Source organism: Carlito syrichta, unplaced genomic scaffold, assembly GCF_000164805.1.
Source record: "Carlito syrichta isolate Samal-C Ts95f unplaced genomic scaffold, Tarsius_syrichta-2.0.1 Scaffold314005, whole genome shotgun sequence".
Taxonomy (NCBI): Eukaryota; Metazoa; Chordata; class Mammalia; order Primates; family Tarsiidae; genus Carlito; species Carlito syrichta.
Genome location: NW_007258101.1, coordinates 41648 through 64397, shown reverse-complemented (window position 1 = coordinate 64397; position 22750 = coordinate 41648). Strand labels below are relative to the sequence as shown.

At 40.1% G+C, this 22750-nt stretch overlaps 1 protein-coding gene across 3 annotated transcripts in view; it reads left to right on the top strand.

Annotated features, from left to right (window-relative positions):
• Window positions 1-22750, top strand: part of ITGA6 (integrin subunit alpha 6) — an 83869-nt gene that overhangs the window by 33776 nt on the left and 27343 nt on the right. For 2 of the 3 annotated variants that reach the window (XM_008070752.2, XM_008070751.2), the window contains exons 2-9: window positions 4453-4577; window positions 6084-6163; window positions 8139-8394; window positions 10005-10136; window positions 13723-13933; window positions 14602-14795; window positions 14919-15007; window positions 15681-15799. In XM_008070752.2, the coding sequence (XP_008068943.1) occupies window positions 4453-4577; window positions 6084-6163; window positions 8139-8394; window positions 10005-10136; window positions 13723-13933; window positions 14602-14795; window positions 14919-15007; window positions 15681-15799 (1206 nt within the window). Of the gene's footprint in view, window positions 1-4452; window positions 4578-6083; window positions 6164-8138; window positions 8395-10004; window positions 10137-12175; window positions 12293-13722; window positions 13934-14601; window positions 14796-14918; window positions 15008-15680; window positions 15800-22750 lie in introns of all 3 variants that reach the window. The other variant, XM_021718905.1, reaches the window with a different exon arrangement.

The following is a 22750-nucleotide window of genomic DNA, read 5'->3' as shown; positions in this document are numbered from 1 at the left end:
GTAGGCCTGCACCCACTCTGCTAGCTCAGGAGCCGCCATGTCCTGAACACCTTAGACTAGCACCCAGGTCCTAAATGACGTAGATTAGGAAGTAGATGGGTTGCTCTTAGTGTCATTGTGTGGACACAACTCTATTTCATTTGTTTGTTTCTGTCAGATATAGCCTCAGCTGATGGACTGTGACCTCCTGCCAAGGCTGGTTCTAAGCAGAATTAAGCACTTTTGCTTATTTCCTGAATCAGAGAGGGCAGCTTTACCTTGAGGATAGAGGCACCTGCCAATTGTTGAGTGTGGTTGAGGTTATTGCGCTTTGTGACCAATTCCACCGACTTAGCCCTGTGGGTCCCAGAGAACTGGGTGCAGCTGGAACAGGGGCGCCCTCTGCTGCTCCTTGTGTGCTCTTCCTCCTGCAGCCACCCACGGGATTTAGTAAGGGCCCCGGGGCACCCCTGCCTCCTCCATCCCAAAGGGACAGATCTGTGGTGGAGGAAGGACAGTGCTGGAACTGCTTGCAGGCAGAGTCCACCCAGAGGCAGTGTGACAGCTAACATTACTCACCATAGGTGCCTTTCTCTTCTTTGTGGAAGTCTCTTTACAAATTTGTTGTCCTTTTCCCCCAAACCCCCCTGCTGCTTCCATCCTTCCATGTGGTCTGCTTTCATTTCCAGTAGCTGCTGCATGTAAAACGGGAGGCCCTCTTCCACAAGAGCTTGGCGCGGGTACATGGGAAACTTGGTCGCCAGAGCCTCTATAACCAGCCAACAAATTTGAGCTCAGTGCCTGCTCTTAGTCCCCACATATTAGCTACCCAGGCAAAGTGAACAAGTAGAGAGGATAGAGGCACCAAGGAGAAAAGGGGCTGGAGGAAGCAGCCCTGCTCTGAAGGACTCTCCATTTACTTATTTCTTATATCTTTATTCTGTACGTATGTATTTCAGTGCAGCCTTAACCTTCTGGAGACCTCAGGCTATCTTTCTGCCTCAGCCTCCCAAGTAGCTGGAATTACAGGCGTGCGCTACTATGCCCAGCTATTTTGCGTTTTGTTTTGTTTTTTTTACTTCTTTGTAGAGATGAGGTCTCACTTTGTCACCCAGGTTGATCTCAAACTCCTGAGCTCAAGCAATCTTCATGTGTTGGAATTACGGGTATGAGCCACTGTGCAGGCCCACTGCTTTCTAACCACAGGCCCCTGGAAAGCAGGTATATCCTGCAGGACATGATAGGTGTTGGAGGCCTGGGGCTCTGTGGATGTGAGTCTCTTAGACCTTTCATCCCCCAAGTACAGGGCTCTGCCGACCTGGCTGCTGATCCTCAGTTTCCTCTGACTTCTTCCTTGTGGGCTTTGCCCATGCTGTGCCTTTCACATGGCCACCTCCAGCCCTGCTATCATCTCTTGGTGACGCCCATCCTTCCCCAGCAGGTGTTGGCATTCACAGCACTGTCTGATCCTCTCGCCTCTACCTCCCTTTGGTTGAATGACCTGCTTATGAATCAGGTCCCCCCACACCAGAGTTTGAGGGGTGAGGGCAATTCCCTTATTTATCCTAAGAGCCTCTTGATGAATGCTTGTTGAATGAATAAGTGAAAGAATGAGGGAGTGGGATAGACAGGAGATAACAAGCCCCATGCTTGCCTAAGGTAGCTTAGGAGCCTCCTTGAGTGTGGGTGAGAAGAGGAAACGGTTAGAGAAGACAGCATCAGGACTCCTGCTTTTTGTGGCCTTCTCTTTGCAGGTTGTTACCTTTACAGGAAATCTCTTCCCCTCCCTCCCCTCACCCAACTGCAATTACTTGGATTCTTCCTTTCCACAACTTGTCTGTATCTAGTCTTAAACCTGTCAGCATCCAGAACAGTTTTTGTTTCAATGTTTCATTTGTGTGTTTTGCCTTTTCAACTAAGGTTATAAACTCCTTAAAATCCTGGATTTTGTTTCCTAAGAAGACTTTTAAAGGAATGGAGACAACATTGCCCGGATTTTTGTCCTTGCTACCAACCAGCAGCGAGATCTTGGGAACAGAGTGATTAAGCTCCCTCGGGGCCTCTGTTTCCTCACCTGTAAAGTTGGAGGGCTGGATGCTCTGTCAGGGGCTCCTCTGCTCAAGTCCTGTGATTCTGCACCCTGTTCATCCCCCTCAGTATCCAGCACACGGCCCCATCCTGGCATCGCCAAGTATGGTCATTGAACGCATTGACTTCACAGTCTAGGCTGGTTCACCTCTCAAGTACTTGCTGGAGCTCCTGGGATTGGGGACAGCATTCTTGGAATAAGTGTGGGGGGGACCCATGGGGTGGACCCTGAGTTCCCTGGCCTTACCTCTGCGCTCTCCAGGGACACTGCCCCGGTTTCTCTAAGTATCCATTTCAGTGCTGTATCTTGGTGTGTGCTGTCTCGTGCCTTCAAATATAGAACGAATTTGGAGGCAGAAGCTGCCCGGACTGTCTAGGAATCTGGGAGGAAGGACCTCGCTAGGGCCACAAGTTACGAGCCACCCCTCATTCTCTTTGCGCTGCCCCTCCCTGGGCATAGTCTGGCTCCCCTTCCTGTTTTCTAAGAGCATTTTGCGTCCTGTTGCACCTGCTGCATTGTATTGGTTTAAAAAAATACATTGAGTCCTTTATTGGGATCCAGCAGGGGTGGAGGTACTAGAGACTGTTTGGATTGTGTTCTTTTTTGTTTGTTTTGCTTTTGCATCTGAGATTTGTGGGTTTCTCGAAGGCTGAGAGTAGTTTGTCTTCTGTTGTGGGCTTTATTGTTTGTGCAGGTTTGTGTTCCCGGCCCTTTTCCCTGGCTCCAGCCTTGTTTCCAAAACTTTCAGCTTTTGGTTTCTCTGTCCAGGCATATGTGTGTCCTTTCTCTTTGTTTCTCGTCCTCCTAGTTGTTCCATTAGCCAGCCAGACCCCAAAGACTGTAAACCTTGTGCCGACTAAAGGGTGTTAGCCAAAGGAACCCAGCAGCAAGATAGTGGGTCTCTAAAGAGCATGTCTGGCTGTGAGATACTGAAGGTGTAAAGATTATGGGTTTTAATTGGAGCCCCCCCTTATAGGAGATAATAAGAACACTGGGGAGGGAAGGAAGAAGGACTATTAGAGCGCCTGATTTATAAGTAGAGCTGCACTGATCACCCTGAATCCTTTGTGGAGATTGATTAGATGAGATTGGTTGAGATCTTCTGACATGACAAGAGTGCCAGGAAGTAAGAAGCAACCTGGAAAGACAAACATCAAGTTGTGTGCCTTAAATATATATACTTTCTATTTGTCAATTATACCATATAAAGCTGGGGGAGTGGGGGAAAGAACTGGAAAGAGGCCAAGACTACAAGAGAGTAGTAATTCAGTTGAGTTGTATCTTAGGCAAATGTTAGGTTCTAAATCAGTGTATAAATTGAAGATCTAGGATATAGTCAAAATTACCTTGAAAACTACCTTGTGTTGTTTTTGGAAGCTAGAAGATGCCATAACATAAGCATGTAAACATCCAGGGTACCTGACAAGTTCCAGCAGAACCTCGTTTGATAATACTTGGTCTGAGTAGATTTGCAAATTCTTGTTTATGTTCATCTCTTGCTTTTTCATCTTTTAGAAATAGCATTTGTTATTTTTTACTGGTTAGATAATATATGTTAATTGTAGAAAACTTACAAGGAAACTTAGAAATTGACATATTATTACTTATTAAGTTTAGTGTGACCATTCTTTCCTCCCAGTGTCTGAAGTATAATTTGTTTTTTCTGTTGAGTTCCATATGATAGCCTTGGTTTAGAATATGATTAGGGATCATACTCTATGAAAGTATGTATTTTATTCTTCTCTCTCTCTCTCCCTTCTTTCCTTCCTTCCCCTCCCTTCCTTCTCTTCCCTCCTTCCCTCTTTCCTCTCTCTTTCTAAGACAGGGTCTCACTCTGTCACCCAGGCTGGAGTGCAGTGCCATAATCACAGCTCACTGCAGCCTTGAATTCCTGGGCTCAAGCGATTCTTCCAAGTAGCCGGGACTACAGGCACATACTAACACACCTGGCGAGTTTTTTTTATTTTTTATAGACCTGTGGTTTTTACTTTGCTGCCCAGAATGGTCTCAAATTCCTGGCCTCAAATGATTCTCCCACCTTAGCCTCCCCAAACTCTGGGATTACAGGCGTGAGCTTCTGTGCCTGGCCCAAAACGTGTCTTTTAAATACCAGATCACACCCAGCGAGAATTGCTGATACTATGTGAGATAGACATACTTTTCCCTTGTTTCACTATCTCTATAGGACAAGCTCAGCCACGGGACTCTACCCTTCATTCTCCCTCACAGCCTAACTCTTCTGACATGACAGGAGAGCCAGGAAGTAAGAAGAATTAGTGGGCTTCTTGACAAAGGATAATCTCACCATCTCATGGTTCTGACCGATTTAAATGTCAAATATATATTACATTGAAATCTCCAAATTCTCTCTTTTTCATCAACAGGTTGCTCGTGGGGGCTCCCCGGGCAGAAGCACTTCCGCTGCAGAAGGCCAACAGGACAGGAGGCCTGTATAGCTGCGACATCACCTCCCGGGGGCCATGCACGCGTATTGAATTTGATAACGACGGTGCGTTCCTCTGTCCTCCCTTGAGGTTCACTTGGCCAGCTCGTCTGTACCCCACTTGCCCTTTCCATGAGGAAGGAAGGGGGAAACAAGCATTGGTTTTATTCTTGCAGAGAAGACCCCCTTTAATTGTATCAGTCTTAACTGTTTTTTATTTGCCCTGAAAATATTGCCTTTCTGAGTCATACTGGGATGCAGCGTTTTGCTGCTCCTCCTAACCCTGGTTTCTAAGCTAATATGGTATATTGATGTTGCCACCTAGTGATATATTGAGGTTCTACAGGAGGCTGTTGAAAACTGAATTTATGGCAGCGAAGAAAATTGAATGTGCGTATCTTATACTCAGTGGCCAGCAGTTCTCACGTGCTGTTAAAGTATTTGGGAGAGAGACTATTTTAAACATCAGATCCCTCTGAAATGAGTGCTAAAAAGCATGGGTACAATTTCCCCTCAGATAGAGACTTATTTTGTAAGGACTCTGGGTATGTAGAAAATGCCATAACATAGGCATGTGAATATCCGGTGTACCTGGTTTCCTATAGGTTGAGCAGTTAGTGTACTGAGAAGTTCTAGCTGAACCGCATTTGATATGCTTACTCTAAGTAGATTTGCAGATTCTGGTTTATGTTCATCTCTTGCTTCTTCATCTTTTAGAAATGTGTTATATTTTACTGGTTAGAAAATAATATATGTTAATTGTAGGAAACTTACAAAATGCATAGACCTATAAAGAAAAGAAATAAACCTGTTGGTAATCTATTCACTTTTTGTTCAACATTGGCATTTTTCCTTCTGTCTGCTTAAAGTTGTTTAGTTTTCATATTTTTTAATGATTCAGATTGAAAATCATGCCTGTCTTGCTCCTCCTTGAGGCAGGCAAAAATTAGATATAGGGTCATACAGTGGGTTTAAATTGATGCCAAAATGAACACATAGTGGTATTTGTGGTTTTTCTCTCTGTTGCCTAAAAATAGCTCTCCTTTTTGGTATTGATAAATGATATCTTGTCAACTGAGAGATCCTAAGTAAATCTGAGACCTTATCTTCCGTCTCCAGTAAAGAAAAGAACAGTTCCTGCTGTCATGTAACAAAATTGGGAGTACATAGAAAAATGCTCACTTTCTGTTAATTGGATTTGGAAACTGCATTTTATGCTGTCACTTTAAGGGACATATTTTGGAGGGCTACTCCTTAGTCATATACTTTTCAAGTACCTTTCTGTATTCAGGGTGCTGGGTGTTAGGAGAGGGCGGAAGAGATTGTTGGACAAAAGAGGCCATGACATAGAGCTATGTATTTTATGTATAGAATATTATAAAAGATTCTTACCAGAAACCACTGCTCCATTTCCTTGAGATGCAAATAATTTTCTGGATTGAGAAACTGAGTTTACTAAGTAGCTAGACTCAGAGTCAAGGCCATTTGGAAACAGTTACTTGTATTTTTGTTCCTCTGTGGCTCCTAGCCTGTGCCATCATTCGGAAGTGCTAACTGTGCTGCTTTCCACAGCTGACCCTATGTCGGAAAGCAAGGAAGATCAGTGGATGGGAGTCACCGTACAAAGTCAAGGTCCAGGAGGCAAAGTTGTGGTAAGTGTAGAGACACGTGTTCATTAACAATGTTGGAGGGCTGGTTACCTGCCAGCACCAGGCTTATAACAAGGGACAAAGCAGACCGTCCCTGTGTACAGAGAGTATGCATTCTTGAAAACTTACTGCTTTAAAGCAAGGATGGATATCAAGAAGAAATCAAAGCATTATTTTTACTGATATACTTTTTGAATCAGTCATACAACCTCTTTTCTTTGGAGCTTTAAGTTTAAGTAACTTATTAGTAAACCTTTAATGGATATCTCTAAAACTTTAGATGGTATTAAAACAAAAATCCAACCAGGCGCAGTAACTCACGCCTCTAATCTCAGCACTTTGGGAGGCTGAGGTGGGAGGATCATTATAAGACCTCATCTACACACACACACACACACACATACACACACACAAAGTTTTTTAAATTAGCTGAGTGTGGTGGCATGCGTTAAGACCTCATCTACACACACACACACACACACACACACACACACACACACACACACAGTTTTTTAAATTAGCTGAGTGTGGTGGCATGCGCTTATAGTCCCAGCTACTCTGGAGGTTGAGGTGGAGGTGGAGGATCGCCTAAGCCCAGGAGGTCAAGGCTGCAGTGAGCCATGATCATGCCGCTGCACTCCAGCCTGGGCGACAGAATGAGACCCTGGCTCAAAAAAATAAATAACAACAACAAAAATAGAACTGAGCAGTTTGTGTCCTAGGAACTTTGTGGCTTTATAGATATTTTTTAAAATATGGGAGTAGTCTTAGAAAGTAATACAGAATAATTTTAAACTCTCATTATTTATTCTGATCTTCTTCAAATAGAAGAGATAGTTTGTTAGGTAGATTATGCTAGATGGCCTTGAAAATGACTTTCATAATAGAATATGATGATTTTTTTGTCTCTTTCAAAATCTGGTTGCTGCAACAAAATTATTTTTTTCTTTTTTGAGTTGGAGTCTCACTCTGTCACCCAGACTGGAGTGCAGTGGCACACTCCTGGCCACCGCAGCCTCAACTTACTGGGCTCCAGCCATTCTTCCGCCTCAGCCTTCCAAGTAGCTGGAACTACAGCCGCGTGCTACCATGCCTGGCTAATTTTTGATTTACTGTAGAGACGAAGTCTTGTCAAGTTGTCTGGGCGGGTCTCGAACCCACGGACTCAGGCAATCCACTCACCTCGGCCTCCCAAAGTGCTGGGATTGCAGGCTGAGTCACCGAACCTGGCCCGATGCAACAAAATTTATAAAGAATTTTGAGAAAAGTGAAAATTTCAGTGAACATTGAATTTTCATATTTAAGAAATGCATTATGGGAAATTGACTTGACTATTATAAAGTATTTTAAGTCTGAGTTACATAGAGAGTGGCCCTGAATACCCTGGAGAAATTATAGAGATTATTTCATTGCTTTCAGCTGAACAATTCTCTCTGCCTTTGTAAAATAGGCATATTCAGGGAAATAATCCCAGAGCTCAAAGTGTAAGTTAGGACTGATTACAAGGAAATAGTATGGGTAAAAGGAAAATGTCTTTGTTTGATCTTTTTGAAAAATGTCCATGATTTCTCTCCTCTAGAACATAATTACTTACTTTCACATTGATGTGACGGTATGTACAGTCACTAAAAGTCAATTAAATTAAGCACATAAAATAAGGTGTTTCCTTTTGTTTATGTGACAGGTAAATTTACAAATAAATTGCCTGTGGATATAGATTGTCATTCAATATTTAGACTAGAGCTTTATTCTTTGAGTGAGAACGAGTCAGAAGTTCTGGTTTCTCTGTGCTTGGTAACGGTCTCTTTCATGCCACTTTGAGGAAGATTTGCTGGTTTGGGGTACAGTCCCAGGATGGGGACATGCTGAGTCGCCCTATTGAGAATTAGCCTCTTTATTGACAATTGTATCAATTTGTAATTTTTAAAAAACAGATTTTATAGACATGAGTGGGCTACTTTATTCCATCTGTTTATAGACGTGTGCTCATCGTTACGAAAAAAGGCAACATGTTAATACGAAGCAGGAGTCCCGAGACATCTTTGGGAGGTGTTATGTCCTGAGCCAAAATCTCAGGATTGAAGATGACATGGATGGGGGAGACTGGAGCTTTTGTGATGGCCGACTGAGAGGTCATGAAAAATTTGGCTCTTGCCAGCAAGGTGTAGCAGCCACTTTTACTAAAGACTTTCATTACATTGTATTTGGAGCCCCAGGCACTTATAATTGGAAAGGTATGACCTTTGTATTTATAGAAATAGAGATTAGAATGTCTGCATCATTTCTGTAATAGACAGCATGATTTAGTACATTTTAAGTTAAAACAAAATGTGTTGTAAGGTATTTGTATATTATAATAGGAGGGTAGGTTATTAAAAATCTCTAAATGATATGATTTTTAAGAAAATGGTGGGATATATGTTTGAGTGTTGATTTTGTTCCCTCTCCCAGTACTTTACATGAATACAAGTAGTTAACTTTTTTGCAGCAATATAATAATTAACAGTAGTTTTTGCTGTTTTCTATTTGCCTCTCTCATGAAGCTAGATGTTTTCATTTTAAGTGGGCAATCTGAAAACTGAGGAGTTTTCAGTTTGTGTGTACAAATAGCAGTGTATTAATAGGACATTTATCTCATTATACATTATCTTTGAAGGCCATGTTTTGCTTATAATGCAGGAAAGTTAGAAGGGGAGATGACAGGCAAATTGGGGATTTTTGAGACAATAATTTTAGATAACTTGAGGAAAAGTTTAATTATTGTGTGGGTAAAAGGAGACATTGGGAAGTTGGGAGGAAAATGACCCACATTGTTTGACTGAATAAACCTAGTCAGTTTCTGTAACTTCGCTGAAGAAATTAAGCTGGTGTAGGAAACTGCTGTGTCATAAAGACAACCTAACTCTAATCCATGATGAAGAAAATCACAAAAAAGAAGACATTTTTGAGAAATGTATTAAAATAAATCATATAACATTTTCATTCATTATGAAAAACTTAAGAAAATGTTTTCCTTTCCATTCAAAAATTTCCAGGTTTGAATTCCTGCTAGAAATAATTCTTGAGAGCACCTTTCTCTGTATGTCAACCATAGCTGCCTTCAAGGGTAATTCCCTTTGCGCACTCTCCCACCCCAACAGAATCTTTCATGTAAGAGTATTTCTTAGGTTATTTTGACCTAATTAAAATAACATGTTGAATTTAGAAGAGTTTTATTTTAGCAAGAATAGATGCCATATATAATAGAACTAAACAACAAAAACGCCCACCAATTATGTATGTCTTACCTACTTTCTAAACTCTGTCCTGAAACATTGCCATTTAAAAGGGGGGGGGTCATATAGTGATTTGAGCTTCTTATATGAAATTTTATCTTTTAAATGATTAATTTAAGAATTTTTAAAAAATGAAATCTTAGTTAAAATGATTTAAAGAATAGGTTAGTATGTTTTACTTTTATACTACAGAGAAAAGGCAAATTGATTTAGGATTACAAAGCACATAACATATCAAGTTTGTGTCATTTAAAAAATTTGTTTTCTATACATTTTCCTAACTAAGTAAACATTCCATTTACCATCTAGTTTCATGGCATTTTAAAGATAGTTCAAGAAAATGCATGGGACATTTTAAAAATTACTCTTACACATTTCTTTCACATAAAAATTTATGCAAACATATTTAACATCCTCAAAGTCATCTCTGTCTTTCTGCCTTTTTTTTCCTCCAAACTTTTCTTCCTGCAATCAGTGATAACATGGAGGATGTTTATTATGAACCATTTATTTTATTTTGTGTCATCTTCATTTTTTTTGTTGTTGTCTTTGCCATTTCATTCCTTCAGGGATTGTTCGTGTAGAGCAAAAGAATAACACTTTTTTTGACATGAACATCTTTGAAGATGGGCCTTATGAAGTTGGTGGAGAGACTGAGCATGATGAAAGTCTTGTTCCTGTTCCTGCTAACAGTTACTTAGGTAGGAGCGGGTGCAGATGGTGCCTACCTTCTCAGACACCTTGTATGATGCTCCCTCCCAGGGCCTACAGCCCCTGGACTGTCTGGGCTGAGGAGAGGCCAGGTGGAGCCAGGGGCCTGTGACTAATTTGCTGTAACTTGATAAGCCTTGCTGAGGAGGTAACCTAACCAATGCCTGGGATTCTTCCCTTCTGACCTGGGCTTCCTCCAAGGGGGAAGAAACCTGTTATCACCTAAAATCGCCTATCTTCCCTCTCACTTGGAAGTCTGTCCCTGAGCTAATGGCGGCCTCTGTAACCTGAAACAGGCCGTTCATACAACCATGGAAAAAGTGCACGGGTGTTCGCAGTAAGCTGAGCTGCCTTCCCTCTGTGTTCAGTGCCTCTTTCCAGAGATACTCTTAAGAGCGACATTTAATAAAGTTACTCTTGGTCAGGACCCTCTGCGATTGCTGTTCTCTGAGGTTTGGACCTACTCCGGGATTGGGACCCCCATTGTCACAGGGCCCTGGTAGGTGGCATGGGGGCTTTCAAGCTGAGCCTGAGCAGGACGGTTAAAGCAGCTTTGAGGACACCCAGACTGTATCTAAGTGCCAATTCCTCAAGTCCTAAGGCTTGTTTGCATTACTAATGGGTGTCTTAAGTTATTCATGTGCATTATGGTAATTACACAAAGCCTTTTAAAAGCTTTAATTCTTGGTATGAGTTGACATAAAGAATAATTACTGTGCATTTCTTAGAAAAAAATGTAAAAAATCTTCTAAACCTAAATAGTAACCTATTTTTTAACGATGAGAATGCTATGCTAGCCTATCCTATGCTAGAATACTAATAAAAAATGGAAGGTTAAAAAAGGAAAAAACAGTTATAGATATATGAATAATTTCAAACAATGTGCTAATAAACATGCACCAAGGAGTTGTTCTAATTGTATAAATATGTGCAAACAATACTGTAAATTTTTTTTAAAAAACTTTTCATACACTCCTCCATCCCTCTAAAAATAAAAACTTGATATGAAGGTATCGAAGAAAGAGAAAAATTATACTTATTGCTTTAAGTACCTACTGTGTGCTATGAGTCGGTTACTATTCTTAGTGTCTTACATAGCTACCATACTTATAAAATAAGTTTTATTGTCCTGTTTTTACTGGTGAGTAAAACTGATTTAAAGAGCTTTATTTTCTGGCCGAAGTTCACACTATTAATCCCGCAGCCAAGGAGAGCAACTCTCATGAAAGCACAGAGGGTGGGAAGCAGCTAGGCAAGGGAATGGCATGCTGGTGACCCTCCAGGACAGGAAGGTAGCCCAGGGGAGAGTGGCTTGCAGTCTCAAGTATTAAACAAGGGTTTTTAAGGTAAAAATCATTTTCAAGATAAATATTACCAACAAGCCCACATTTTATTTGAACATATTTTAACGAACAACCTCTCTCTTCAAGTGCATGGCTTAGGGATTATTTATGATGAGAAATATTTAATTTTACTTGCTCTAGCCAAGAAACGAATACTTTGGTCTTTAAGATAGATGCCCATGGATTGTATAAGCATAGTTGCTATTAGAACATAGGAAAATATGAAGGTTTAAAAAAATTTTTTTTTATTGAATACATTTGTCACTGACAGTAAGTGGGAATCTGCCAGGGGAGGGGGAACACACCTCATCAACAAGGGTGCCTGCATAATGAACACTTGTACACCTAACCCTGAATTGTACCCCACATCTTTAAAATAAAACTAAAAGAGAAGGAAAAAAACCACATTTGTCACTTTTAGAATGGATTTCCTCCAAAGTGTATGTCTGAGAAAGAAATCAAGTGTATATTGTTAATGTTTTGCTTGTTCGTGCTGTGTGTGAATCTGTCATTTCTTGTCTGGGGAATAAAACAATCTGCCTGAGGTTTTGGAAGCTGGCAAAGAGAGCAGCTTGCCGGTTGCAGTGGTGGCCTCATCACCCGTCGATCTTGTCCATGGCCATCCTGCCTCTTCCTAAGCATAATAACTTTTTCTTCAATCTCTTCCATCCCGTGCATGTGTACAGGCCTGCTGTTTTTGACCAGCGTTTCCTATACAGATCCCGATCAGTTTGTTTATAAAACCCGGCCTCCCAGGGAACAGCCTGACACATCCCCTGATGTGATGATGAATAGCTACCTAGGTTTGTGACCTCTGCGATGACAAATAAATTGTCTTGGTCATGGTCATTTAAAAATTTTTTTGATCCATACAGAGCATACATCTTTTTATTTTCTGTTTCATTGCAAGTGAAGCACACATGAAAAGCATGCCATGGTTGAGGCTCTGCGGCCAGATGGTTCTCAGAGCTGGATTCGATTATGTCACCCTATTCTAAATTTGCGGCTCATCGTATTTTTAACTCACTTTACAATTTGAGAACTGCAACGGTAGTGGTGAGCTTTTCATAAATAAAACCCAGTGAAAAGGGTGAGCTTATGTTATTCTGCATCTGCCTCACCGTTCTGCAGAAAGATATGCCTACTTTGAATGGTTTTGATATGGGCATTTATATCTGCTTTTCACCAGATCTCAGTATTTGTAATCTAACATCCTGTCTGATGCTTACAATTGGGTGTTCTGTTTTATCCTTTCTGAACAAGTATGTAACTGATATCAGTGACAACTTCCTCACCTCTATTGTTTATACTGGGTTCTCAAATGCTATGTCATCAGTCATGGTGTCGTTGGCATGTTTATGTCTGAGAACTAAGTTGGTCCAAAATAATCAAATGCTATCTATGGTATATTAATGGTGTTTGCATTTGTTTTTGCCTGATTACCAAGGAGATTGGTTAATATAGAAGTTATTGATGTAAAAATACTGGTCATCACATTACAGCAGGACCCTATAACATGCACTCAATTATGCTACAAGTCAGTGTCTCTGTGTATATAATGTAACATAACTGAATTATTCCTAGATAATTTAGTATCCAACTTGATCTTTTACCACAGTTCCAATATTAAAATAGAGTGTGAGCTGGGCACAGCGGCTCATGCCTATAATCCCAGCAGTGTGGGAGGCAGAAGTAAGAGGACTGCTTGAGCCTGGGGGCTCTAGACCAGCCTAGGCAACATAGTGAGACCTCATCACTACAAAAAAATTAAAATATTAGCTGGGTATGGTGACACTTGCCTGTAGTCTCAGCTATTCTGGAGACTGAGGTGGGAGGATTAGCTTGGAGACTGCAGTGAGCCATGATTGTGCCATTTCACTCCAGCCTGGGTAACAGAGTGAGACCCTGACTCAAAAAAAAAAAAAAGGTGCAAATTGATTTTTAAGATATATGACTACTTCACAATTCAAGGTATGCAAATGCTAACTAGCATAGATGCTTTCCTTTAAGTCTTAATATCCATAGAAAGCAGTGAATTATCCCCAGTACTTTTTCCTTACGTCAAATCTCTTAGCTCTGTAACTCACGTTATAAATGTGATATCTGGCAGGATGGTCAGGAGGAAAAAGGGGGTAGGAAGCCGGAGGAAAAGGGAATGTTGGAGTTCCCAATGTCATAGACCTTTTGAAATATATACAGGATTGATGTGAGAAGCTATATTTTGTTTTTCTAGGCTTTTCTTTGGACTCAGGGAAAGGTATTGTTTCTAAAGATGAAATCACTTTTGTATCTGGTGCTCCAAGAGCCAATCACAGTGGAGCTGTGGTTTTGCTAAAAAGAGATATGAAGTCTGCACATCTCCTTCCTGAGCACATATTTGATGGGGAAGGTCTGGCCTCTTCATTTGGCTATGACGTGGCTGTGGTGGACCTCAACAAAGATGGGTAAGAATGTCTCAGCTTATTTTATGCTGTGAGTCATTGCTTCTTTATCTGACTTCTGTAGGTCTTGAGAAGAGCCTTCACTTCAGGTACATTGATTCAGAGTATTTTTGCTACCAGATTTTTATCATTCCATCTTCATCATTTGTATGATGGCAGAAGACATTTATTACCCTTCTCAGTATATAGGATTACATGTTTATTCGAGTCTTGGGATCATGGGTCCATGAGAATTAAAATTTGAAAAAAATCAGCTTGGAAATGGCACATATGTGATTCAGTTCTATGGTTTCTTAAGGAGCTGTTGGAACATCAAGAATATCCTGTTGAAAATAGGAATTAGTGACAAAGTCAAAAATAAGTCTATGAATGTTGGTGTCAGGTGGGGTGGAGTAGAACCAGTGGGGTTTTTACTGGGAGTCCTGCTGTACTACAGTTCTAAGTTGAGGAACTGGCTTTGAGAGCTTACCCTCAACTTTTTTCTTGGGGGCGTTTATTAAAGACTAACTTGATTTTTTAAATATATTTTAATTAAGTCATAAATTCTATATTTGAGGTTCTTTCTGTTATATCTCTTTGTGTCCTTTGTACCTGGACTGATGGTATTCTCTGTAAGTTTGCTGGTATTTTTGCTGAAGGTTCACGGTTTTCCCTCCTCGTTATGTTTTTAGGTGGCAAGATATAGTTATTGGAGCCCCACAGTATTTTGATAGAGATGGAGAAGTTGGAGGTGCAGTATATGTCTACATGAACCAGCAAGGCAGATGGAATAATGTCAAGCCAATTCGTCTTAATGGAACCAAAGATTCTATGTTTGGTATTGCAGTCAAAAATATTGGAGATATTAATCAAGATGGATACCCAGGTAGATAACAAATGGTGCAATGGTTATAATTTATGGGTGGCTTATTTGGTTGTTTTAATAATAATATCCATTGTGTTTGTCTTATTTTAAAATGTAATATTTTAAAAAATATGATGTCAACAGATATTGCAGTTGGCGCTCCCTATGATGACATGGGAAAAGTTTTTATCTATCATGGATCCGCAAATGGAATAAATACTAAACCAACACAGGTAACCAAGTGACTGATATCTACAACTAGAGTCTCAGCTTTTTTCCTTACAGTAGAATATTTAGGTTTAAGTGAATTTTCACACTAATTCTATTTTACTTACAAGTCTACAATAGTATGAATTTTGTTTTTTAAAAGGTGTGTTACTAGAAGTTAGTACACAATGCAATGACCTGATTGTTTTCATTGTAAAATTTCTTAGACAGGAATTAAAGTAATCTAAAGTAAAAGAATGTTGTTCTATTCTGACAACATATTGAGGTGGAAATGTGAGATACTTCTTTTAGCAGCATGAGTAGGGATGAAACTGGGCAAACAAAATAGACAATAGTAATTACATGGAGAATTTAGACACCAAAAACTTAAAATTTCTTTTGAGAAAAATAAGACCTTTGTAGGGAAAGTTTGGTTTGAAATAACTGATTGACTTAATAAACAAACACATTAAATTGACTCTCTTTTGAGATACTGTGTAAATCAGATGACTTTTATGAAATAAAATGTATGAATTATTACATATGTGTACTTAATAACCGACTTATAATTTAATATAATTTATTTACAAGTGAACTCTTGAACTCAGTTCAAGAGAAACTTGTTTGTCTTTTTCAAAGCACAGCTAAGAAGCTTTTTTTGGTGGCCCGGTGTCCATTCTGATGCCCTATGTATTTCAGGTTCTCGAGGGCACATCACCTTACTTTGGATATTCGATTGCGGGAAATATGGACCTTGATCGAAATTCCTACCCTGATGTTGCTGTTGGTTCCCTCTCAGATTCAGTGACTGTTTTCAGGTGTGTTTATCTCTGACTTTAGTTAAGCATTTCAATAATCAGGTTATGCTAAAATGTTGACCTTTTGGATTGAAATTTGTAATACTAGACTTCAGAAGGCTTGTATACATTTTGAAGATATTTCTTTTTCTTCCGAAGATACTAAACAATGTAATAAAAATTGACTTTGTAAAATCTTGCCAATTTTGAAGTATTTAAGGAAAATACAGGTCCAAATTTGTGAAAATTTTTGCATCATAAATACTTTTTAAATCTTAATTTTGATGTAAAAACAGAACACGTATAAAATTTGACAGTACAAAGACCATAAAGCAGAAAGTCCCCTATAATTCATCATCCATTATTAAACTCCAAGATTTAGTTTATATTCTTCCTATCTTTTATTTACTGAACTAGTATAAGTGTATTTAACAAAATTAGATCACAGTTGTACTTATTGTTTCATAGCCTGCTTTTGTCCCTTTGGGATGCGGAGTAGTGGACTTTTCCCAGGCCATTAAGTACTTTTCCAAAATGAAGTTACCGGTTTCATATGAGGCATCACATGACTGAGTCATAGCTTATTTAAGCAACCACTACACTATCATTGGACATTTGCATTTCTTTTTCTTTTTTTTTTTTTTTGGCCTATAATACAAAAAGTTGTGGAAAACATTCTTACTTTTGTTCATGTTCTTGACTTTTTTTTTTTAAAGATGTGGGGTGCAATTCAGGATTAGGTATACAAGTGGATCTTTGACTATTTTTTAATGATAAATTCCTGAAAGTGAAATTGCTATATGTACTTCAAGACTTTTGACTCAGTTCACCACGATGACTTCCAGAAAGACTATAATGGGTTTGCCCGTCATCTGGGTTTGAGTCTTTCTTTCCCAGACTTTCATTGCTGCTGGAAATTAGCATTAAAAATTGTTTGATCTTTTAAAAAAATGTTAAATTTTGAAAGTAGTAGATTTTTGTAAAAAAAAAAAAAAAAAGAGGTTAATAACAGTTGTAGAAAGTGCAAGTTCTTCATTATTCTCATCTTCCACAAAACAACTTTTAAGTTTTGAGTATCTCTAGACTAAAAGTATACCTAAAAGGGTATTATTAAAGGACGCATTATAACTGCTGTTTTTGAAAATCGTTTTTAAAAATTTAGGCTCAATGTAGTGGCTCAACCTGTAATCCAGCACTTTGGAAATCCAAGGCAGGAGGATTGCTTGAGACCAGCTTGGACAATGTAGTGAGACCTTCTCTCTACAAAAAAAATTTTAAAAATTAGCTGGACATGGCAGTGCACACCTGTAGTCCTAGCTACTCAGGAGGCTGAGGCAGAGGGATCACTTGAGACCAACCGTTCAAGGCTACAGTGAGCCATGATCATGCCACTGCACCTTAGTCTGGACGACAGAGGGAGACCCCAACTCAAAAAAAAAAAAATTAATCACTTTTGGGTATTTCTCTTTGTCAATACAGATATATCGATCTTATTCTTTTTTGGGGAGGGGGTGGAGTCTCACTCTGTCGCCCAGGCTGGAGTGCAGTGGCACACTCACAGCCACCCCAGTGTTGACCCGCTGGGCTCCAACGATCCTTCCGCCTCAGCCTTCCAAGTAGCCAGAACTACAGGTGTGCACTACCACACCCAGCTAGTTTTTTATTTTTATTATAGAGATAAGGTCTTGCCAAGTTGCCTGGGCTTGTCTTGAGCCTGCGGGCTCAGGGAATACACTTGCCTCGGCCTCCCAAAGTGCTGGAATTATAGGCTGAGACTCTTGTTCTTTTTAACAAATTAAAATTATTCTATTATAGACATTGTATTAATGCTGAGTTGAAAGAAGTTATGGATAATCTCTGGTTTTTAGTGTGCTACAGTACATTGTAGATGTCTCTTTATGATAGTTTTTTTTTTTTTTCCAAAGAAAACTTCCTAGAAATACAATTCCTGGCTAGGTGCAGTGACTCAAGCCTGTAATCCCAGCACTTTGGGAGGCCGAAGTGAGGGGATTGCCTGAGCCAATGGGTTTGAGAACAACCTGGGCAACTTAGCATGACCTCATCTCTCTACAATAAATCAAAAAAGTAGCCAGGTGTGGTAGTGTACACCAGTAGTTCTGGCTACTTGGAAGGCTGAGGTGGAAGGATTGCCTAAGCCCAGCAGGTCAACGCTGGAGTGGCCGTGAGCGTGCTACTACTGCACTCCAGCCTGGGTGATGACTCCAGCTCAAAAAAAAAAAAAGAAAGAAAGAAAAAAAGAAATACAATTCCTAGGATATAGGTTAGCAATATACTCACGGCAACATTTGTGACTCCAGGGCCTGTTTACTCACAGCGTTACCAACATTAAATATGATGAATTATTTATTTTTTTGCCATTCTGATATGTGATGTCATCTTTTGATTTAATTTGCATTTCATTGATTGCTAGTGAGATTGCTAGGATTATAGGTTGAGCCACTGAGCCTGGCTAGGTTGATTGTTTTTAAACAACTATTTGGCTTTTATAGTCATTTTTAATTCTTAACAAAAGTCTTTAAAGAAATAGGCAGTAACATACAGTGAAACTGTAAGTGAAAAAAGCTGTGCTCCATGAATGCTTGGTGCCTTCATTGCCCTACAGATTTCCAGAGTGGTGCCAGGTATAGACGCAGCATCAATATCTAAAACATTATCACAAACAATACCCCTGGGGATTAGAAACTGACTGTATGACACTTATGAAGAGAATATTACATGATGTAATGAAAGTCATGAGCCAGGCTCGGTGGCTCAGCCTGTCATCCCGCGCCTTTGGGAGGCTGAGGTGAGTGGATTGCCTGAGTCCGCGGGTTCGAGACCCGCCTGGGCAGTGAGACCTCATTTCTACAATAAATGAAAAAATCAGCCGGGCATGGTAGCGCATGCCTGTAATTCCAGCTACTTGGAAGGCTGAGGCAGAAGGATTGCCGGAGCCCAGCAGGTTGAGACTGCGGTGGCCGGGAGCAGCTGCTGCACTCCAGTCTGGGTGACTGAGTGAGACTCCAACTCAAAAAAAAAGAGAGAGTCATGCTGATGAAAGAATAATTTTCTAGTTAAATAAGATCTACAAAAGCCATCTCATGTAAAAACTAAGAACCACAAGAGAACTTAACAGATGGCAAAAGTAAGAGCCTTGAAGATAAGTGAACAGTGTGTTTGAGATGTCAATGAAGTTGAAGGAAGAAGCCAAACATCAAAAAAGATCAAAGTAACCAAATAAGTGAACATAAGTATGTGACTTGGAAAGGAAAGAGCTCGGTAAAATGTTGATATGTCAGTAGTGGTTGGTGTTCCTGGTGATACACATCCATCTTGTGAACCTCTTGATCACCTAAGGTATCACACTGGGGAGTGGTGTGGTCCTGTGTGCTTGCCTAGGTTAAAGCATTGTGAACGTGCCCCACCTGGTGCTTCTCAAATACTGCCTTTAAATGCAAGTTTCTCTTCACACACATAAATGTTACCCTTAAAATAATTCAATATTTTTAATAGCTAGAAGAGCATATGATGGCTATTTTTGCAAAGTTTCTATCAAAAAGCACTTTGAAGTTCTAGTTCCAGTTTGAGGTACAGCCCTCAACTATCAAGAAAACTTGACTTCCTATACCAAAACCATTGGATGATCTCACTTTAGTCAGTTAAATATTTGCCTCTGTCTATGTGTAATTAATATTTTAATACCTACTTTCTTCATAAGTAGGTTAACTATGAACCCTGTAAACTTGTTCCTTCTTTGCTCATAGATAGTATGAAAGTAAGTCTCAAAATTCTTGGATAACAAGAGGAGGACTGATGCCCTTGTTTTACAGATGGGGCAACTGAGGCCCAAGACTTGCTTGAGCTTTCAAAACTGGGTCCTGAGAGACAGAATGTGCACCTAAATCTTCCCAACTTCAGTCTGGGTATTTTTTCCACTAGATCATACTAGTATTTCAGGGTAATTAGTAAATAAACACCAGTTAAACGTGAAAGCAGCCAAGCCAATAAGATTTGTTTTATGTGTTAAAAGATACGTCTTTCAGGATTTATATATACTGGGCCCTCAAAATTGTGTGTGTCTGTGTGTTGTATGTTTAAAAGACAGAAATTAAAGTAGGCCTTACACAGCAGAAATGTTGGCTAAAATATTTTCTTTTGATATTTATGCCACATTAAACTAGCATTAATACTGTGATATGTGAAACACTACATTTGTGGAAACTTATTTTAAAATTTTAAACTTATTTTAAAACTTATTTTAAAATTTGTGGAAACTTGTTTTAAAAACTTGTGAGTTTTTGCCTTTTAAATATGCTCTTAGAACTTAAATTAAGAATGTATTGGGCCAGGTGTAGTGGCTCATGCCTGTGATCCCAGCTCTTTGGGAGGCCGAGGTGGGAGAATTGCTTGAGCTCAGGAGTTTGAGACCAGCCTGGGCAATATAAGGAGACCTTGCTTCTATAAAAAATAAAAGTAGACCAGGCACGGTGGCTCAAGCCTGTTACCCCAGCACTTTGGGAGGCCTAGGTGAGAGGATTGCCTAAGTCCAGGAGTCCAAGACCAGCCTGGGCAACTTGGTGAGACCTCATCTCTACAAATCAAAAAATTAGCTAGGCATGGTGGCATGTGCCTGTAATTCCAGCTATTTGGAAGACTGATGCAGAAGGATTGCCTGAGCCCAGAAAGTCGAGGCTGTGGTGACCATGAGCGTGCCACTGCACTTTAGCCTGGGGGACAGAGTGAGACTCCAATTTAAAAAAAGAAAGAAAGAAAAGAAAACAAAAAATAAATAAGAAAGAAAGAAAGCTGGGCATGGTGGCATGAATCTGTAGTCGTAGCTGCTTGGGAGGCTGAGGCAAGAGGATCACCTGAGCCCAGGAGATTGAGGCTGTAATGAGCCATGATCAGGCCACTGCACTCCAGCCTGGCAACAAAGTGAAACCCCAACTTAAAAAAAAAAAAGTCTAGTTAGCATCTTAGAAACTAGCAGCTATCTAAACATAAAGTAAAAATAGAAAGGTCAACCATTGAGATAAAGGACAATGGAGAAACAGGGAAGTTGGGCAGTATTTGGCCTTTTATCTGCCCCCATCTTCACCATGAATGGACTCGTGTCCTCTCTAGCCTACCAAAATATTAATTCCAGAAGTTCGAGCTTGCTGTTTGGGATTTGGAATGCACTTTCTTACAAAAACTCTTTTCTCCAGGCTGGCTGGGTTTCCCACAAGCCCATCAGAGTCAACCTAACTGAATCCGCGTGGTAGTGAAACCACAGACCCCATTCTGAGTTCTGGTGGGGAGTGATGGAGGTGGGAGGTGGGGCAGTTCCTCGCCATTGCACTGAAACGCCAGCCACCACACACTTGAGTTTCATGTGCCTGTGGCAGAGGTCAGGTGGGTCCCAGGTAACCCCTTTGACTGCAGGGAGCAAGGGAAAAGACAGAAGGGAGAAAAAGATGTTTGGGATGATGAGAAAAAGGATAAGGTGTGGGATTCCAGCTTCTTGAGTGTTTGCGGGCAGGAATAGACAGAGCAGAGGTAGGAAAAGGTTAAGAGGCTTCAATTTTTACTTATAGAAATGTTGCGAGGGTAGGAAAATTATAGTCCGTCCTGGCAGCAGGAGAACAAAGAGGACCAGGGATGGGAGACTGAGGTAGGATGGAGAAGGGCAAATGTTAGTAAGATGGAGACTCACACGTTCAAGATTGCCTGTATTGCTAAATTCACATATTGTAGACACTCTAATTGTAGGCGTCCCAGGTGTTAGGTATATACTGGTATAGCTTTTGTGGAGGATATTTCGGCAAAATTGCTAGGCACAGTGGCTCATGCCTGTAATCCCAGCACTTTGGGAGGCCAAGGCAGAAGGATTGATTGCTTGAGCTCAGGAGTTCAAGACCAGCCGGGGCCTCCTCTCTTAAAATATATTTTTAAAAAGTTATTTAGGTGTGGTGGTACATGCCTGTAGATAAGCTCAAGTATGTGCATAGATGTATGTACAATGATATTTGTCAGAGCAAAAAACCTAACAACATGAATATCTGCTGATTAGGAATGATTTAATAAAGGATGTTACATTGATACAGTATACCACCACCAGATGTGAAAAACAGTGAACTAGATTTATGTATATAAAGACCTCTGAAATGTTTTATTTTTTAATTTTTTTAAACATATTTTTTATTTAAAAATTGTAGGGTACAGTTAAGGGTTAGATATACAAATATGCATTATGCAGGTACCCTTGTTGATGAGGTGTGGCCCCGCCCCGTCCCCAGACAGATATCGACTACCATTAATCCCACCTCCCCTCCCTTCCCTGCCCCCCCCATGGTTTCCCATCACTGTCAATCCTTTTCTTATAGTATTACGATAGTTGTTCATAAGGTTCACTTATGAGTGAAAACATGTGATACTCAGATCTTTGTTTTTGTGAGAGATCACTCAGTACTATAAACTCCAATTCCATCCAGGTTGCTGCGAAATTCATGATTTTATTCTTTTTTATGACTGTGTAATATTCCATTGTGTATATGTACCACATTTTTTAAAATCCAGTCCTCTTGATGGACAGCATGGTTGGTTCCATGATCTTGCTATTGTGAACAATGCTGCGATAAACATACATGTGCAGATGTCTTTTTTATAGAGTGATTTGAGTTCTTCAGGGTATATTCCCAGTAGGGGAAATGCGGGGTCATATGGAAGGTCGATTTTTAGAGCTTTTAGGAATCGCCACACTGATTTCCACAGAGGCTGCACTAGTTTACACTCCCACCAACAGTGTAGAAGTGTTCCGTTTTCACCACCTCCTCTCCAGTATCTGTTATTTTTTGAGTTATTGATAAAATGTTTTGTTTTTTATTTTTTATTTTAAAAGTGTGGGGTACGCTGGGCTCAGTGGCTCAGCCTGTAATCCCGCGCCTTTGGGAGACTGAGGTCAGTGGATTGCCTGAGCCCGCGGGTTCGAGA